Genomic DNA, 19,437 nt, shown 5'->3' with positions numbered 1-19,437 from the left:
CTAACTCTCCACTCTCTCCCTGCCACACACTGCCCTTTCCCATTTACTTGTCAAACCCTCCACGGCTCCCTTGACCAACTGCATTTTTTCTGCAGCTCCCCTGTGGGGCTCAGGAGCCCAGTCAGGTCCCCCCTTGCCCTTTCTCAAACACCCTCCCTTGTGGAGTGTTCCCTCAGCCTCTTCTCCCCTCTCATTGGGAGTCCTCTGGGCAGCCGCTACTGCCGCCCCAGTAATAGTAATTTATTATTTGTACTCCGCCCATCTAGCTGGGTTTCCCCAGCCACTCTTGGCGGCTTCCAACAAAGATTAAAAATACATTAAAATGTCACACATTAAAAACTTCCCTGAACAGGGCTGCCTTCAGATGTCTTCTGAATGTCAGGTAGTTGTTTATCTCTTGGACATCTGATGGGAGGGCGTTCCACAGGGCAGGCGTCACTACCAAGAAGGCCCTCTGCCTGGTTCCCTGTAGCCTTGCTTCTCACAGTGAGGGAACCGCCAGAAGGCCCTCGGCGCTGGACCTCGGTGTCCGAGCTGAACGATGGGGGCGGAGACGCTCCTTCAGGTATACTGGGCCAAGGCCATTTAGGGCTTTAAAGGTCAACACCAACACTTTGAATTGTGCTCAGAAACGTCCTGGGAGCCAAAGTAGGTCTTTCAGGACCAATGTTATGTGGTCTCTGCGACCGCTCCCAGTCACCAGTCTAGATGCCGCATTCTGGATTACTTGTAGTTTCCGGGTCACCTTCAAAGGTTGCCCCACGTAGAGCGCATTGCATTGGTCTTGTCTGTCCATACTCCATTCCCAACAGCAAGGGCTGGTGGACCAGCTGGCCGGGCTCCTCGCCCACTTGTTTGCTTGTATGTAATGTAATCTATGGTATATTTTGGAAATTTGTTTGCCTATGCATTTGGGGCACCTCTTAAGATACCGTAACCAAATTTGTCAGGATGGTTCCAGAAAGAAATGAGGTGGTTTCCATTTCTGTTTGGATACAATTGGACACCATTTTGAATCAAGATGGCAGAATGAACTATCAAAGTGCACTGATTTTTTGGTTTCTTAGAATTCCCAAGCAATGACAGGTGCAAGGCTGCTAGTAATAAATAAAATACATTTTTAAATGCTTACACAAGCACACATGCATGCAAAGCACCATTCTCGCCGAGTCTCCCCATCCCCACTTGTGAGCATCCATGTCCCAGGACTGCAATGAGGGAGTGCCATGAATGGAGGAAAGCTGGGACAGAAATGTAATAATAAATACATAGCAGGTATCTATATCCCAGGTCCCTCACTGAGCTCTCCCTGGACTCGGCTCTAAATCCATGTGCCTGTGTTGAGATTTGCATTACGAGACTCAAGCTTAGCCAAAATACTTAATTAAGGCGGTGATTTTATACACACCTACTATATCTGGGAACTCGGTGGAACTGAGGACAGGGTTGTAAATAGCAAGTTTCTGCGATCTCAAAAATACAGTGGTGCCTCGCAAGACGAAATAAATTCGTTCCGCAAGTCTTTTCGTCTTGCGATGTTTTTCGTCTTGCAAAGCACGGTCCGTCGCAACTGCGCCTCTTCGAGCGGCTTTAAGAAAAAAGCGAACGAACTCGCAAGACGTTTCTGTCTTGCGAAGCAAGCCCATAGGGAAATTCGTCTAGCGAAGCAACGCAAAAAACCGAAAAACCCTTTCGTCTAGCGAGTTTTTCGCCTTGCGAGGCATTCGTCTTGCGGGGCACCACTGTAGCAGGAAATGTTTGTTCTGGTTAAGTCCTACTCAAATGGGTGGGACATACACTGCAATCCTAAACTCCTTTACCCCAAACTATTCCTGCTGAGTTCAGTGGAACGTTGCCCTAGTGTGTTTAGGATTGCAATCTTAGCTGCAAATAGCGTGCCTCATTGACAGCTGCCCTGAGAGTGGTGAATAAATGCTTTGGGTAAATAAGAAGGAACACATTTCAATGGGACTTAAACCAGGCATGGAATTCGGTGCAGGGGGGCTCAGTTGGGCCTAAACTACCTCATTATTTCTATATTGGGGTCTTGATACTTAACCTTTTACAGGACTCTCCATATGTTTTGGACTGCAATTTCCCCCATCCCTGGGCACTGGCCATGCTGGCTGCAGCTGAAGGAAGCTGCAAGCCAGCAACATCTGGACGGCAACATGTTGGCTACCCCTGGGTAAACAGAAAACAATAGAAATAGTTAGAAAATTAACCATCGGTTTAGAGACACACCCAGCCCCATTTACAGCAGGCTCCATAATTCCTCTGTTTTTTAAAAGAATACATTTTGGGGGGCTGTGTATTTAATGTCAAGTGTTTGATGGCCTGTGAGAAACAATAATTGTACATGCCTGGTGTCATCTGTGGGAGCCCAGAATTATTGAGTTAAATTGCACCCCTGACTTAAAGCAGGTTTCTCTGGATTACCGAAACCTCTACTCTAACAGAGAAGACAGCTGTCATTCGTTTTTTTGTCATGTGATTGGGAGAGCAATTCAGCCTTGTAACGGATGCTGACATTGCTTTGGGAAGGATCCTTGTCAAATTTTGAATCTGACACGCTTGCCAAACTTCATGTTTCAGCTCTAAAGCAGGTGTATTGTAATACAGGTGAGGCTGAGGACGAGATGCCATATGCCTCTCTTTCGGCACCCCACCCCCACCCCAAATAAAAATCTGTGTCATTATGGATATCTCAAGTCCCTTTGTTCTTAAACACCACACCCTGAGCTCCATATGCACAGTGAGGCATATATGGAGCTTTGGCAGGTGGAGGCAAATTCCTATTCCGGTAGTTCAGTAGAACTGGAATCCTACACACAGGATTGGCCAAGGTGCAAACTGGGTCAGGGCGCAAATATTGCGAGCTTCCTTCCTCCTGGGGAAGGGAAAGGTACGTTGCTGGTTTCTAGTGCGGGTTTTCCGCGGATTCCAACCATCTCTCCAAACGGTCGAATTTCGAGATGTGATTTTATCAGCCAGATGGATATAGCAAGCCGCTTTTCTTAAAAAAAATAAAATAAAATAAAAATGTAACAAAAAATAAGATGGCTTCTTTCGCTCCCCCACCCCGAAACCCCTCCCCTGCCTCTATCTAGGAATCTCTCAGATGTGTCTGGATGGGGGGAAAGGGGAGGAGGATGTCTGCCCGGGCACTTTTCACATTTCCCGGGGACTCATTTTTCTCCCCCCTCCACGTGGTCGAGGTCGGTGGCGCAGCGGTTACGCACCAGCCCCTCGGTTTGGGGCCGCCGCCGGCCCGCCTCTGAGCCCCGGAGTCCCCTCCCCGCGCAGACATCCAGCCAGCCAGCCACCCGCTCCGCGCTCTCGCTCGCTCTCCTCCCGAAATGTTTTATTTAACATGCTGTACCGGAAGGAGAAGCCATATTCCCCAGCTTTGAGCCGCCGCTGCCGCTGCCACCGTTGCCATCCGGGCTGCCGCGCGCCCCAGCCCCCGGACCTCGGGGGCGGCTGCAGGAGGCTGCGTAGGGGCCGCTGGCAACCCCGCGCGGTGGGGGGCGCCCGGGGACGAAGCCCTGTTGCATGCCGGGGGGCGGCCGTATAAAGAGCCGCGGCTTCGCCAGGGGCCGCCGCAGAACCGGAGCCGCGCGCCCCGCGCCGACGCCGACACCCGATCCAGGCGAGCGAAGCTTGGGGCCGAACGCCCGCCTGCCTGCCTGCGGGAGATCGGCTCGAGCGGAGCCGGGATGCGGCTTCTCCAGGCCCGCTGGCGCGGCTGCGGCTGCAGGAGGGAGCGGACATGCCCGTAGCTCTGCAGACAAAAGAGCCGCCTGCGATTGCAGCTGCCCAGCCGGCCCCCCGAGGGGAGGAGGCGGCGGACAAGGGCCTGGCGGCGGCTAGGCGCGCTCCACGTCCCGGAGAGTAAGAGTCGCCTCGTCCGCGCCCGGCAGCAGCGGGAGAGCCGAGAGGAGAAGGAGCGATCGCGGCGCGCTGGCTGCCGGAGCCTCGGCCGCCTCCACCCACCCGGCCCCCGTTCCGCGCTCCTCTGCGGAGCCGCTCGCAGGCCCCGGACGCCCGGAAAGCTTTCCTCTCGCGCTGCCAGCCATGGCCCCCGGGAATCCGGACGCGGGCTGTCCGAGAGGGGTCCGAGAGGGACCTACGGAACGCGCCGCGTCCTAGGGGAGGCAGACCCGCCCCGGGAGGGAGCGGAGCGCGCCTCTCGCCCACCGCGGCCGCCTTTGCGCCTCCGCCTTCGCCCCAGCGCATCCCCTGCGCCTCTGGCCAGGCCCACCCGTCGTACCCCTCTTCACCCCCTGCCCTTATCCCACCCCAGACCCCCAGCAATAGACTCCCCCGTCCCAGGATCAACCCCCTCTCCATCCCCCCTCCGGAAGGCCTTTCTTCTCCTCGCCCCCGGCTGCTCCCTTGCCTGCGCCCCCGTCACCCCGGGTACCCTGCACACACCTGTAAACGCGCAGCCTTCCTTTCTCCCAGCGCCGGCGCCTTTTGTGTCCGAGATGTGGGTCCCGAGGCTGGCCCCCCGCTCGCCCCTCTGCGGCCCCCGGTGCTCCCCATTGCCGCTCCTCTCCTCCGCTTCTTCCCCGACCCCCGATGCGGGGCAGGGGCACAGCTAGGCGCCCTTGGCCCCTTACCCTTCTCGTCCCCCCGCCCCCCTCCTGCCGCCCCCCAAGAAAGCTAAACGCTGCCGCCGCCGTCGTCGTTGCTGCTGCTGCTGCCGCCGCCACCGGGGGAGGTAAATGATGTTCAAGTACCGGATCCGCATGTTCTTCAACGAGCTGAAGCTGCTGGTGTTGATGCGGCGGGGCCGCCCGGAGCCCGAGCCGGGAGCCGGGGGAAGCCGCGGGGCGCTGGGCGGCAGCGGCTGCGGCTGGCCCCCCTTCGCCGACTGCTCGGCCCGGCAGGACGATGAGGCCGAATACTACGGCGGCGGAGGCGCCGAGACCCGGCCGCGGAGCCTGGCCCTGGAGGAGAAGGACCCCCGACCCCAACCCCCCGGGCAACAGCCCGGCCAGCAGCCCGCGGCGGGCGGGGCAGGGGGAGCTTTGGACTCGGTGTCGCTTAGCAGCAGCTTGGATAGTGGCATGAGGACCCCGCAGTGCCGGATTTGCTTCCAGGGACCTGAACAGGTCAGTGGGGCAGAAGTGGGGGGGGGACTGGTGGGGGGGTTGCAGCGGGCTGAGTGTGGGGTGCAGCCGGATATGGGGAAGACCCCCCTGCCCCTGGCACCATGGCCTAGTGGTGGGGGTGCCCAGGTACTGACCTGGTGGTGGGATGCCAGGGGATCTGGGTACTAGGGAGGAGGGTGAGCAAAATCTGTGGCCTGCCAGATTTTGCTGGACTTCCATCCTCCCTTGAGTCCAACAGCATCAGAGAGGCCACAGGTTCCCCACCTCAGGTGTGGCCTGTATTGCTTACCTGGCCTTTAAAAACAGGGGCATGGTTTCAGACGATCTGGGCTCAGGTGAAAAACACGCACACACACTTATACAAGGCCAAGATGAGTCAAGGGTGTTGGTTGGCACCTCATCAACGAAGTTCCCAAAGTGTGGACCATGTTCTTCACTTATGAAGTGGCTGTCAAGGCTGCAGATGATCTGGGTATGAGAGACACTGACCCAACGGAGGAGGATGGTCTGGCCAGTGGCTGGGCCAGACCATTGACTTGTGACTTAGCTTCCAGGACGCCAGGTGATTTGATATATAGGAGCACAGACTGGGGTGTGTGCTGTGAGGTTCATATGGGAGAGACGTAGTGATGCTACAGTAACGTTGGCCAAGTTGGTGGCATTACAGTGGTACCTCGGGTTACAGACGCTTCAGGTTGCAGACTCCACTAACCCAGAAATAGTACCTCAGGTTAAGAACTTTGCTTCAGGATGAGAACAGAAATCGCGCGGCGGGGGCGGAAGGCCCCATTGGCTAAAGTGGTACCTCAGGTTAAGAACAGTTTCAGGTTAAAAACGGACCTCCAGAACGAATTAAGTTCTTAACCCAAGGTACCACTGTACACCCTTTTAGGAAATGTTGTACATCAGGAAGGGGGACCAGATGTTAATGGAGTCCAGCTCCCATCAGCCCCAGATTATTGGAGTTGTAGTGCAACAACATCTGGAGGACCACAGCTTCCCTTCGCTTGTTGTATGCCCAGGTGACTATGGTTCTTGGGTACTGGGTATATGGGGAAATAGCATACATGTAGAGCAAGGTTTCCCAAACTGCTATTTCCAGCTTCTGTTGGACTACAACTCCCATCATCCCCAGCTAGCAGGACCAGTGGTCAAGGATGATGAGAATTGTAGTCCCAAGAACAGCTGGAGACCCAAAGTTTTGGGAAACCCTGATGTATAGGATGCGGAACCTGGGCTCGCTTGAGCTGAGACATGATCGCCTGCCTGTCCTCATGGTCATATAGGTAGCTAGCAGTCTGTGGGAGGGCGTCACCTGTAGATATGGGTTGCATTGGCATTTGAGGACTGGAGAGTGCTTTGAAACTATAAACAAGACCCCTCCTTGCATGGACCAAAAGGTGTGTGGTGTTTGGGATGCTTGGAAAGATTGCATTTCTCTAAGCAGGGAGGATCAGAGCTGGAAGCTGCCATCCTTAGCACGCTTACCAAGGAGTAATGCCCACTGAGCATACATAGTGAGATTTGGAGTAAACATGCAGAGGATCGCAACACAAATCCCTTTTACTTGCATGGACAATGCGCCCTGTTTTCTTATCTCCAGGAATTTCTCCTCCCTCCTCCCCCAAAACAGCTGCCTTAAGGAGCGCAGAGAGATGGTTTTCTACGCTGTAAGACAAAGAAGGAGGCTTCTTCTTTGAATAGTGCAAAGGCGGAGGGGTGGCTGGGGCGGGGGGGGGGGAGAGAGCTGTTTCAAGAAGACAAGAAGACTGTAATTAGCTGCTGGAACAGTGTATGATGGAGAATTTTGGGATTCCGGCAGACAGCAAGCGGCAGGGGTGTTTAAAAGCTGAACCTGGGAAGAAGACCACACCTCCAGGAATAGTCTGGTTGGCTCGGAGACATGCCTCCCATTGATCTCTGTTGCCACCTCTTGCAGCAAAGAGGTGTTTTCTATTTCAGACATTTCAGCAGTGGTCACACCAGCGGCCTGGGCTGAAGCTTTTGAAACGCACACAGAGGAGGAGAGCACCAGTTTGCAAAGGGGGACTGACTGTGTGTGCGTCTCTGTGTCTTTCTCTCCCTCCCCCCCCCCCCCGCTGTTGTGCATGAGAAACCGTACTGTAGACAATGGGAGCATCTTCCTAAGGGTCTCAATGCCCTAGTTAAGAGGAGCTAGAATGTAGGAAGTTGACATAGCTTGTAGCATTTTCTGGAGGATAAAAGGAAGGTGGCCATTGTTTACCTTTGAAATCCTTGGGGATGCTGGAAGATGTGTGAGGCAGGGCCCTATCCTTACTCTGGGCTGCTTCATCCTTCCCTCATGGGAACTCGTTTAAATACAGACAGAAACTGGAGTGAAGATTAATTTTGTGTGTGTGTGGTAGAACCCGTAATTAATCATGTTCTCAGAGATCAGGCAGCCACAGTATTTAATATTGACAATTCCCCCATGCGGGTTGTCTAGGACGAGGAAGGGTGGATTCAGAATGTGCTCGCACTGCTGCACTTGGAGAAGTTTGGTCTGGGGAGTCTTGTCTCAAGCTCTTGATGCCAGAGCTTGCAGGTGAAAGCCATTTTTGGCAAGGTGGGGGGGGGGCAGAGGTGAGCAGCTTTGCGCACAGTAAGGAGAGAACAGTCATGTTGGGGGAAGTGTCATGTTTGTGAAGGGCCCTGGAGGAAAACACCATACCAGTGGCAACATTGAAGGTTATACTGGGGGAAGTTGGTCACTTTTAGGAATGGTTTAAAAAGCTTGCGGAGCCCAATAGAATTGCACCTTTTAAAAAGTTAACCTGGAATGACCAGCACTCTGTTTCCATGCTTGTGATTGCTATTATAGCTCCGAATCACTTTGAAAGAGTTGATTTATGTGCACGTAAGACTAGTGGGACGCAGGTGGCGCTGTGGGTTAAACCACAGAGCCTAGGACTTGCTGATCAGAAGGTCAGCGGTTCGAATCCCCACGACAGGGTGAGCTCCCGTTGCTCGGTCCCAGCTCCTGCCAACCTAGCAGTTCGAAAGCACGTCAAAGTGCAAGTAGATAAATAGGTACCGCTCCGGCGGGAAGGTAAACGGCATTTCCGTGCGCTGCTCTGGTTCACCAGAAGCGGCTTAAGCATGCTGGCCACATGACCCGGAAGCTGTACGCCGGCTCCCTCGGCCAATAAAGCGAGATGAGCGTCGCAACCCCTGAGTCGGTCATGACTGGACCTAATGGTCAGGGGTCCCTTTACCTGTACCTTTAAGACTAGATGAGGCTGTTGGTTCATCTTCACCCAGTGCTGTCTCCTCAGACTGGCAGTGGCTGCCCAGGATCTCAGGTAGGAGTCTTACCTGTCCCTTGCTACCTGATCATTTTCAGTGGAGATGACCTGGAGCAAAGCTTGTGCTCATCCACTTAGCATAGCCCCCTCAAAAATAGGAAAGTTGAAGTGTGTCAAGGAGTTTCTCATCTGTGTTAAGTGGCATGTGTGTGTGTTTGTGTACAAGAGAGGAAGATGAAGCCCCGTAGGCGAAGAGTTTGGTGGTGTGAGCTGGAGAGAGGCAGCTGAACCTTCCGTGGATGGGTTGTTTATAATTCTCAGCTGAGATGAAGGCACAGGGATAAGTTGGGAGTGTCAGTAGCCCATGCAGAAAATCCATTTTCAGATCCCCCATCTTGCATACCTTTGAAGAAAGGAGTCTGTTGTGCTAAGGATAGACACTTTGTTTGCTTCCATCATTATACTGAATGATTGTGAACGAAGGAAACCCAGGTGTCTGTGCTAGTGTGCCTGTTGGTTTTATGTTTCTGTGGCTGTACACATGTCTGTTCTAATTTGAAGGGCAGGAATAATAATTATACATTTCCCTTTGTCTGTACATTCAGATTTGGAAAATACCGTATTTTTCGCTCTATAACACGCACCAGACCATAAGACGCACCTAGTTTTTGGAGGAAGAAAACAAGAAAAAAAAAATTCTGAATCTCAGAAGCCAGAACAACAAGAGGGATCGCTGTGCAGCGAAAGCAGCAATCCCTCTTGCTGTTCTGGCTTCTGGGATAGCTGCGCAGCCTGCATTTGCTCCATAAGACGCACACACATTTCCCCTTACTTTTTAGGAGGGAAAAAGTGAGTCTTATAGAGCAAAAAATACGGTACTTGAAGATTTCCACATCTGTGTATGTGGAAGAATCTCCTGTGTTTATCTGTGCTCACTTCCTGCATTGATAGCTGTGTGTGTAGTTGAATTCACATTTCCAAATATATATATATGTGTGCATATTTCACACTTAGTGCATTAGTAAATATGGGCCTGATTTGGGGGTGGAAGAAGAGTCTAGATGTGGAGAATGTCTATGAGTATATGCACATATACAGTCAATTGGCTTTTGTTCTGTATCCATATAATCACACCTCCATGTGGCCATTTATTAGCATGAATGTGCACTTATTGTAAATGATGTGAGTTCCGTTTTCTTTTGCTCTTGGCCTGCCATGACCTGGATGATGTCTCTGCGGCTTAATTTGAGCCAGGATTCGCTGGCATTTAGCCCCTGGGACCTGTTAGTAGTGCCAAGTCTCAGCCCTTTCAAAGTAATGAATTAATACATGGTCAGTGTGAGGGTTTGATTAGCTGCTTGTGCGTGAAAACGTGCTCCCTCAGAGTTTGTGCGACCCCACAAACCTCCGTGTGTGACGGAGCTCCTCAGACATGTCTGCTCTAGTCACTAGTAGAGTCCGACAGTGGCTGTCTGCGGAAGCGTTTCCAGCAAAGAAGTTCCTTAACGGAAACGCGTCTCCTGGACTCACGGCGTGACAGTTTCCTGCGAGGTGTGGGTCTCCCTATGGGAGACTCCGATACCTCCCCACTGTTCTCGCTGGAAGCCTCCCTGAGCCCTCCCTCCTGCTCGCATTCCCTCAGAGACCCACTCCTCCCCCTGCTGGTCCCTGCTTCAGCAGTTGAGTCTCTTTCATCCTGCCTGAGTCCCTCCACCACCTGATGCTCTGATGGCAGTTCCCTGACATCCACCTCCCCTCCAGGGCCCCCCTCACCCCCTCTGAGATCCCTGAGTTTCCCCTGGGCGTATGCATCCTGCACCGTACCCTCTACCAATTCCCTTTGCCCCACCAAAGTCGCCCCACACACCCAGCGGTCCTCTGGAATGATATGGGTTTCTTCGGGTGCTCCCTCCCCCTCCAAATATTCAGGTTTGCGTGAGAGAGCGTCCGCCCTAACATTCTCTGGGCCTGGCACATAACAAATCTCAAAGTTAAATTTGGAGAACTCTTGGGCCCATCTCAACTGCCTTTGGTTGAGCACTCGCGCCGTTCTCCAGTACTCTAGATTTTTATGGTCCGTGCACACTTGCACTTTATGTTGTGCACCAACTAGCAGATGCCTCCATCTCCGGAACGCCTCATGAATAGCAAGCAGTTCTCGGTCGTACACCGTGTAGTTCCTCTCGGATTTGTTCAGCTTCCGCGAGAAGAAGGCACACGGACGCCACTCTGACTCCTCCTTCCCCGGCTGCAGAAGAAGCACCGCCCCTATGGCTCTGTCAGATGCGTCTGTTTCAACCCTTAGCTTCTTTCGTAAATCCACATGCAGAAGTTGTTCTTCAGAGGCGAAGGCCCTTTTCAGTTCCTCAAACGCTCGCTCCGCCTCCGCCGTCCATACAAACTTCTTTTTACTGCTGAGACAGTCAGTGATGGGCGCCGTCAGATGGGCGAAGTTGCGGATGAACTTACGATAAAAGTTTCCAAACCCTAGGAACCTCTGCACATCCTTCTTGGTTTTGGGTGTTTTCCATTCCAGCACTGCCTGTACCTTGCCGGGATCCATGGCCAATCCCTTGTCTGACAGGCGGTACCCCAGGAATTCCACCTCCTTGGTATGGAACCGACACTTCTCCAGTTTGACCCACAGCCTGTTGGCTTGCAGTCTGCTCAACACTTCTCTGACGTCTCTCACATGTTGCTCCTCATTCTCAGAATACACCAACACATCATCTAGAAAGGCAACGCAATTCTTGTAGAGCAAAGGGCCCAGCACGTGGTTCATAAAAGATTGAAAACACGCGGAGCCTGCTTGTAATCCAAATGGCATAACGAGGTATTCAAACGCCCCCAAAGGGGTAAACATGGTGGTTTTCCATTCATCCCCTTTCCTTATGCGTATCAGGTTGTACGCCCCCCTTAGATCCAGCTTTGTGAAAATCTTTCCCTTCCTCACCCTGGTCAAAATATCATCAATTCTGGGCATAGGGAACGCCACCGGTTCAGTCACTGCATTCAGCCGCCTAAAATCACATACAAGTCTCGGCTTGTCCGCATTTTTTTTGTCCACAAAGAACACTGGGCTCCCCCCTGCTGCTTTGGACTCTCTGATGAAGCCTCTCTTCAGGTTCTTGTCAATGAACCCTCGCAACTCCTGCATTTCCCTGTCTGACATGGCATACAACTTGCCCACGGGAAGCTGTGCTCCTGGGAGTAAATTGATCTGACAATCAAAGGGTCTATGAGGTGGTAGTTGGTCAGCTTCCTTCTCGCTGAACACGTCGCTGAGATCTGCATACTGTGGTGGTACCTTCACCTTCCCCATTACTTCAGTCCCTGCTAGGGTGGCTTGGGCCCCTGCTGAACCCTTCTCCCCTTTGCAGTGTTCTAGGCAATGTGCTGAACCAAAGGACACCACTCTTTGATGCCAGCCAACCAGCGGATCATGTAGAGCTAGCCAGCTCATTCCCAAAATAATGGGAGCGCCTCCCAGGGTGGCCACATTAAACGCTATCAGTTCTGTGTGCCTTGCCACCCTCATTATCATTGGGACAGTCTGCAAGCGGACTCCTCCTCCCAACAACTCCCTGCCATCAATCGTGGTCACCTGCAGGGGGTTGCTTAAAGGGATGGTCTGTATCTGGTGTTCAGCAGCAAACTCCTTGCTCATAAAATTGCAGGAGCTGCCTGAGTCCAATAGCGCCTTTATTTTTAGGGGGTGCCCATTCTGCAGCTCTAGCGACACTTCAATCACTAGAGCAGGTCGAGGAGCTTCTGGCACGGGCACTTTCACTGCTCTTTGGCCTGGCTGCAGTGCCCCAATTGTGGCAACCAGGCGTTGGCTTTTACCTGCTCCGCTCCCCCTTCTTCTCCCCCCTCAACAGCTCCCACCCTCCCTTGCCATTCCTTCCTCTGGGGGCAGACTCTGGCAAAGTGGCCTGGCTGTTGGCAGAGATAGCATTTCCGGGGGCCCTTTCCCTCCTTCTTAGCTCCCTCGCTGGTTTTTGAAAATGCGCGCGCGCGCGCTGTTCCGATTTCCATCGGCTCTGCCGGCGGGAAAGCTGGCTCAGGAATGTCTGGAATGCGGAACTCCTTCCAACGTTCCCCTCTCCCTTCCCGCCTCTCCAAGGCTCTTGCCTCCTGCCGCGCTCCTATGGTCAGCGCAGATTTGGTCAGCTGATCCATAGACTCCGCCCTGGGGCTCCGTGCCAGCTCGTCTTTCACCCCCGAAGAAAGACCTTCTTCAAATAGCATTTGAACGGGTGCCGCCGATAAATCCCAACTCAGTCTGTGAATCAGCATGGTAAACTCAGTCCAATATTCACGGACAAATCGACTTCCCTGCTTACAAGCCATTAGCTGTCTGCGCACCACCCCTTCCTCAATATCGCTGGAAAACATGATATCCATTGCACGAAAGAACTTCATTGTGTCCTTTAGTATGTCATTGTGCGTTGCCATTAGGGGTCGAACCCAGTCTCTAGCCCCTTTCTCAAGATGCCCAATTACAAAAGCAACTCGCGATTCCTCATCAGGGAACTCATCGAACTGCACATTAAGGGCATATTGCATCTCTGTCCTAAAAGCATGGTAGTCCTTGGGGTCCCCCCCAAATTTCTGCACCAATCCTGGTACCTTTCTGGGGAATTGCGTGGCTCTCCCCTTCTTGTCTGCATCCTGAGCCCTTCTCTCCTCCAACCTCGCCGTCTGCAGGGCCAGTTGAACCTCCAACGCTCGGTATCTATCTTCCAAGCTTGGACCAGCTCCAGCCCCTGCTCCTCCGGTTCCGGTTGGTTCGCTCATGATGCCTTCTCTTGCACAGGCAGCGTACAAAGACTGTCGGACTGCTGTGAGGGTTTGATTAGCTGCTTGTGCGTGAAAACGTGCTCCCTCAGAGTTTGTGCGACCCCACAAACCTCCGTGTGTGACGGAGCTCCTCAGACATGTCTGCTCTAGTCACTAGTAGAGTCCGACAGTGGCTGTCTGCGGAAGCGTTTCCAGCAAAGAAGTTCCTTAACGGAAACGCGTCTCCTGGACTCACGGCGTGACAGTTTCCTGCGAGGTGTGGGTCTCCCTATGGGAGACTCCGATACCTCCCCACTGTTCTCGCTGGAAGCCTCCCTGAGCCCTCCCTCCTGCTCGCATTCCCTCAGAGACCCACTCCTCCCCCTGCTGGTCCCTGCTTCAGCAGTTGAGTCTCTTTCATCCTGCCTGAGTCCCTCCACCACCTGATGCTCTGATGGCAGTTCCCTGACAGTCAGCTGAAGACATTTTGGTGACTGTAGACAAGAACCAGGTGGCACTGCGCCCTCCAATAATTAACTTGAGGTGGAACCCAGTTAGCACCCTTGTGCAGTTCCCTTTGTTTCAGTGGAGCTTGTGCAGGAGAACTTCCCTGTTGGCACGTGACACACTAGCATCTGCTCTGCCTCCCTTACAGCCTCATAGAATCATAGAATAGAATCATAGAATCATAGAGTTGGAAGAGGCCACAAGGGCCATCGAGTCCAACCCCCTGCCAAGCAGGAAACACCATCAGAGCACTCCTGACATATGGTTGTCAAGCCTCTGCTTAAAGACCTCCAAAGTAGGAGACTCCACCACACTCCTTGGCAGCAAATTCCACTGTCGAACAGCTCTTACTGTCAGGAAGTTCTTCCTAATTTTTAGGTGGAATCTTCTTTCTTGTAGTTTGGATCCATTGCTCCGTGTCCGCTTCTCTGGAGCAGCAGAAAACAACCTTTCTCCCTCCTCTATGTGACATCCTTTTATATATTTGAACATGGCTATCATATCACCCCTTAACCTCCTCTTCTCCAGGCTAAACATGCCCAGCTCCCTTAGCCGTTCCTCCTAAGGCATCGTTTCCAGGCCTTTGACCATTTTGGTTGCCCTCCTCTGGACACGTTCCAGTTTGTCAGTGTCCTTCTTGAATTGTGGTGCCCAGAACTGGACACAGTACTCCAGGTGAGGTCTGACCAGAGCAGAATACAGTGGCACTATTACTTCCCTTGATCTAGATGCTATACTCCTATTGATGCAGCCCAGAATTGCATTGGCTTTTTTAGCTGCCGCGTCACACTGTTGGCTCATCCTGTATCTCTTTTTACTCTCTAGTAAGCCCCACTGTATTCAGTTGGGTTCCCACCCCAATAAGCATGCATAGCATAACAGGCTTCAGACTAGACACTTGTTACTATTGGGGGGCTTTCATCCCATTGCAAAAAAGCAGGTGTGGGGGCCTCCAGTTTGGCTTGTCTCCTCCGCACAAGCCCTGTACCAGCTCTTTATTTTAAGCGCACCATCCATGCCAGGGCTAACACATGTGAGATCTAGTTTGGCCCTTAATGGCATTCAGTCTTGCCTCTCCATGCCTTAGGGTGGTGCCTACTGGGGCCGCTTCACATACTGCAGGGGTCAGCAGACTTTTTCAGCAGGGGGCCGGTCCACTGTCCCTCAGACCTTGGGGGGGGGCGGACTATATTTTGGAAGAAAAAAATAATGGACAAATTCCTATGCCCTACAAATAACCCAGAGATGCATTTTAAATAAAAGCACACATTCTACTCATGTAAAAACATGCTGATTCCTGGACCGTCCATGGACCGGATTTAGAAGGTGATTGGGCCGGATCCAGCCCCCGGGCCTTAGTTTGCATTGTTTAGATGCATGTTTGTGTATGTATGCATGCAGCTGCAACTAGCATGCCTCCACAATATACATGTTTGCAAAACACCTGCTTGTTGCAGCTGCATACGTATGCATGCAGCTGCAACAAGCAATGACATCTTGCATTGTTTAGATGCATGTTTGTGTACATATGCATGCAACTGCAACAAGCAGGTGTTTTGCAAACATGTATGTTGTGGAGGCATGCTAGTCGGACGTGCGATGGGCTGCAGGCTCCCTGCTGAGTGCACACTCAGTGACCGACCTAGGTTTCCCTCTGCATAATGTATGAAAAAGCACTCCGCTTAACAATGAGGATAAATTAAAGGTTGAAAGGCCTGCCCTGAACTATCGAATTGACTGTGATTGGCTCAGGACAGCAGCCTGAAATAGGAAAGTGTCGCTGGCTTCATGGGAGGGCCAGAAGGAGAGTATGTATTCTGAGCAGCAAGTGGCAGGATTGTGGGAAAATTAATTGGAACTTGATGCTTACGAACGAACAAATGAATATTCCTTGCTGCAAAGTTCAGAGGACACAGCCTGGGAATGCTGGGACCTTAGCTAGCTGGGCTGACCTGCAAAGCAAGTGCTTAAGTTTTGTATAAAAGGTAAAGGACCCCTGACAGTTAAGTCCAGTCACGAATGACTCTGGGGTTGTGGCTCTCATCTGGCTTTACTGGCCGAGGGAGCCAACATTTGTCTACAGACAGTTTTTCCAGGTCATGTGGCCAGCATGACTAAGCCGCTTCAGAGCAACACCATTTACCTTTCCGCCGGAGTGGTACCTATTTATCTACTTGCGCTTTGACATGCTTTTGAACTGCTAGGTTGGCAGGAGCTGGGACCGAGCAACGGGAGCTCACCCTGTCGTAGGGATTTGAACCGCCAACCTTCCGATCGGCAAGCCCTAGGCTCAGTGGTTTAGACCACAGTGCCACCCGCGTCCCTAAGTTTTGTATAGCATCTGATTATTTAGGAATATTATGAATGAATTAGGGACTGTTTAGCAACTCCTGCCTGGGGCTGATAGGATCTGGAATCCAACAAGATCTGGAGTCCACAGGCTCTCCATTCCTGCCCTAAGGCTCGGATTGGGAATCTTCAGGGTTTTGCACAACTATCCCACATAGCAAACCACTCTCAGTCTGCAGGTAAGAGGGTTCTCTGGATAATGAAATAGTTCTGTGCCGTGTTGTGACCTGCCTACTCTCACTTGCCATTGGTTCTTTCACCTGAAAGGACTATAAAATGTTCTGGGTCAGGCAGGCCTTAGTGACAGTAGTTTCCACTGTGCCTGTCCAGTTGCAAGATCTAATGTCGCCACCTTAGAATCATTTAATCATAGAGCTGGAAGGGACCAGAAGGGTCATTTAGGTCAGCTCTCTGCAATGCAGGAATCTTTTGTCCAAAGTGGGGCTCAGACCCACAGCACTGCGATTAAGAGTCTCATGTTCTACCAACTGAGCAGCTCTGAGCTATTTGACATTATCCTGCAGTAGTTAAGGTCTGAATGATTTGAACCCGTGTCTCCCAGCCTGGCCTCGGGAAGTGTTGTTTTCTTCAGGCCCCTCACTTTGAGTCGGAAGAGTTTTGGAGAAGAGCGACAAGAACGATTAGAGGAACAAACAATTTCCCTCGCGAGGAAAGATTAAATGTGAATATGTTGTGTCTGAGAGAGGATGCGTAAGAGCATTTTCTACAGATAGATCAAAAGGGGCAAGAAAGCTGTGAGTACAAGATATAACACACCCCAAAATGGATAGCAAATAGATTTAGATCATAAATCCGGCCCTCTAAGCATGCCAGACTGGATTATGGGTTTAGGCTAGAAATCAGAACCATGAATCGCTGCAAACCATGATGGCAACAAGGAACATCATTGGATCCATTTATTTATTTATTGCACTTGTATTCTGCACTTTTGCAGAAAGGTCTAGGAAACATATAGGCATGTAGACCAAGACCACATCCTTGTTCTGGTGGCTAACCCCAAGTGTGGGGACTCAGTGGTTGTCGGTCATGCTTGCTGGGGATGATGGGTGTTGTAGTTCAGGGACAAAGATTTCCCACACTTGGGCTACCCGTTACCAATATAGAGTCGATTGTCATTTTCCTCCTAACTCATCAGCCTCACATATAAACAGAGATTCCAGCTGGGCCTTGGAAGTCTGGATTTAGTGTCTGATGTTTTCTTCTGTAGTGCGTATAGAAGAGAAACGTCTCTCTGGAACGCAACAAAAAGCCAAGTTTCAGGACTCATGGGCTTTGCTTTTTGGAAGTAGGGATGGGTTGAAACAATGTTTTGGATGTTTGGGTGACAGAATTGAATCTTCAGAGTGCCAAGCAGTTAGGTGGGAGATGTCAGCAAGCTTTCTATTGCTGCCATTTTGCAGAGCCAGTTAGACACCGAGCAACTTAATGCCTGCAGATACTTCTCGATAGTGGTAATTAGTGTATGGAATTCACTGTCACATGACAAGCAAACCATGATCTGTAGCCGGGGCTTGTTGCAGTGAAAGAAACCACAAGCACTAGTTTGGACACATAGCTGTCACCTTTTCCCTTTTCTTGCGAGGAATCCTATTCGGAATAAGGGAATTTCCCTTTAAAAAAAGGGAAACATTGACAGCTATGGTTTGGACAGGACAGTTAGTCAAGGACTGTGGTTTGCTTCCTCCGTGCACTTGAGGGATGGAGCAGAGTTGCCCAGGTTGCCGTCTTCAGTCATGACCTGTTGCTTTACTGTGATGCACAAATTATTGGTAAGGAATATTAAGATGCTTCCACTGAAGGCTGAAATGGAAGTAACCTACTATGCTGGTAATTCGGGGCCTCTTTAATAGGTGGGATCCCAGTTTCGGAATGCTCTCCCTAAGGAAACTCGCCTGGTGCCTGCATTGCTATCTTTGCAGCATCAAGTTAAGACTTGTCGGTTGTTGTCCAGGCCTTTTACAATCTGCCTTTAAGTCCCTCTGGTGTGGTTGGTGGTTTTAGTGTCTGGTGGCTTTTTTTAGTTTTGCGCTGTTCATCATATGTTAGAATCATAGAATCATAGAGTTGGAAGAGACCACAAGGGCCATCGAGTCCAACCCCCTGCCAAGCAGGAAACACCATCAGAGCACTCCTGACATATGGTTGTCAAGCCTCTGCTTAAAGACCTCCAAAGTAGGAGACTCCACCACACTCCTTGGCAGCAAATTCCACTGTCAAACAGCTCTTACTGTCAGGAAGTTCTTCCTAATGTTTAGGTGGAATCTTCTTTCTTGTAGTTTGGATCCATTGCTCCGTGTCCGCTTCTCTGGAGCAGCAGAAAACAACCTTTCTCCCTCCTCTATGTGACATCCTTTTATATATTTGAACATGGCTATCATATCACCCCTTAACCTCCTCTTCTCCAGGCTAAACATGCCTAGCTCCCTTAGCCGTTCCTCATAAGGCCTTTGACCATTTCCAGGCCTTGGACCATTTTGGTTGCCCTCCTCTGGACACGTTCCAGTTTGTCAGTGTCCTTCTTGAACTGTGGTGCCCAGAACTGGACACAGTACTCCAGGTGAGGTCTGACCAGAGCAGAATACAGTGGCACTATTACTTCCCTTGATCTAGATGCTATACTCCTATTGATGCAGCCCAGAATTGCATTGGCTTTTTAAGCCAATGTTGTGTTGTTGCTGCTGCTGCTGTTGGTTTTTTAATGTGGTTGCTTCTCAAGTTTATTGTGCTTTTATGGAAGTATGGCTTTATGTTTAAGTTTTTCTTCTGCTTTTTGGGGGGGGGGTCTATATACAACGCCTAGGGGATTCGTTTTACAACCAATAAATAAAAAATGTAAAAGCTCTCACGATGCTATGCATTCCTTACCTTTTCAAACACTGTTGAAATATTTAAATGTTTACGTTATCCAACTCGCACAAGTGTGCGCCCATAATTCATCCTCCCAATTGCTTTGCAGTTTTTTTAATTAATATTATTTCATGCAGGCTACTCAAATAACTTTTTTCTGCTGGTTGAGGCTTGTTGGCGGAGGGTAGGACTTGGATCTAGGCATTTTGGCCCAGCCGGCGATGTGCAGAGCAGCTGTGTGGCCAAAGGGAGGCCTTTTCCTCCATTCACCGGCTTCCATAGGCTACAGTCCCCAGAAGCTTTGCAGGGAGTGGCGTCCAGCGGAGGACTGAGTCATTGGTGAGGCACAATGCACACTGAGATGTCACTTTAATTGTAGGCTTGACTTACCATCCTGGCTTCGGGGCAGCAGGCAAAACGTTTTCCATCCCACGCAGAGCTGTCCCTGTGGGAGGTTTGGCTAGCCAATCAGCAGGCAAGGCTAAAGTGGAATCAGTGTACATTCTGGCTGCCTGGGATCCACCTCGGAAAAAGGAGGCCATGCC

The 19,437-nt window shown here is 51.3% G+C and overlaps 2 protein-coding genes across 2 annotated transcripts in view; one reads left to right on the top strand and one right to left on the bottom strand.

Annotated features, from left to right (window-relative positions):
- Positions 1-1,751: 1,751 nt before the first annotated feature.
- On the bottom strand, positions 1,752-4,353 carry LOC310698215 (uncharacterized protein; the record flags this gene model as incomplete). Its single annotated transcript, XM_083485175.1, has 2 exons — positions 1,752-2,184; positions 3,383-4,353. 2 exons carry the CDS (start codon positions 4,351-4,353, stop codon positions 2,055-2,057), a joined length of 1,101 nt encoding a protein of 366 aa, XP_083341301.1. The 3' UTR covers positions 1,752-2,054.
- A 377-nt stretch (positions 4,354-4,730) lies between these two features.
- Positions 4,731-19,437, top strand: part of MARCHF9 (membrane associated ring-CH-type finger 9) — a gene marked incomplete at its 5' end in the record, with an annotated part of 49,025 nt that continues 34,318 nt past the window's right edge. Inside the window, one exon of the mRNA XM_083485213.1 lies at positions 4,731-5,120. Coding sequence (XP_083341339.1) covers positions 4,731-5,120 — 390 coding nt within the window. The remainder of the gene's footprint in view (positions 5,121-19,437) is intronic.

This window comes from Podarcis liolepis (genome assembly GCF_965112155.1).
Source record: "Podarcis liolepis genome assembly, chromosome: 2".
Taxonomy (NCBI): Eukaryota; Metazoa; Chordata; class Lepidosauria; order Squamata; family Lacertidae; genus Podarcis; species Podarcis liolepis.
Note: the sequence above shows the minus strand (reverse complement) of the source record. Positions and strands in the feature narration are given on the sequence as shown.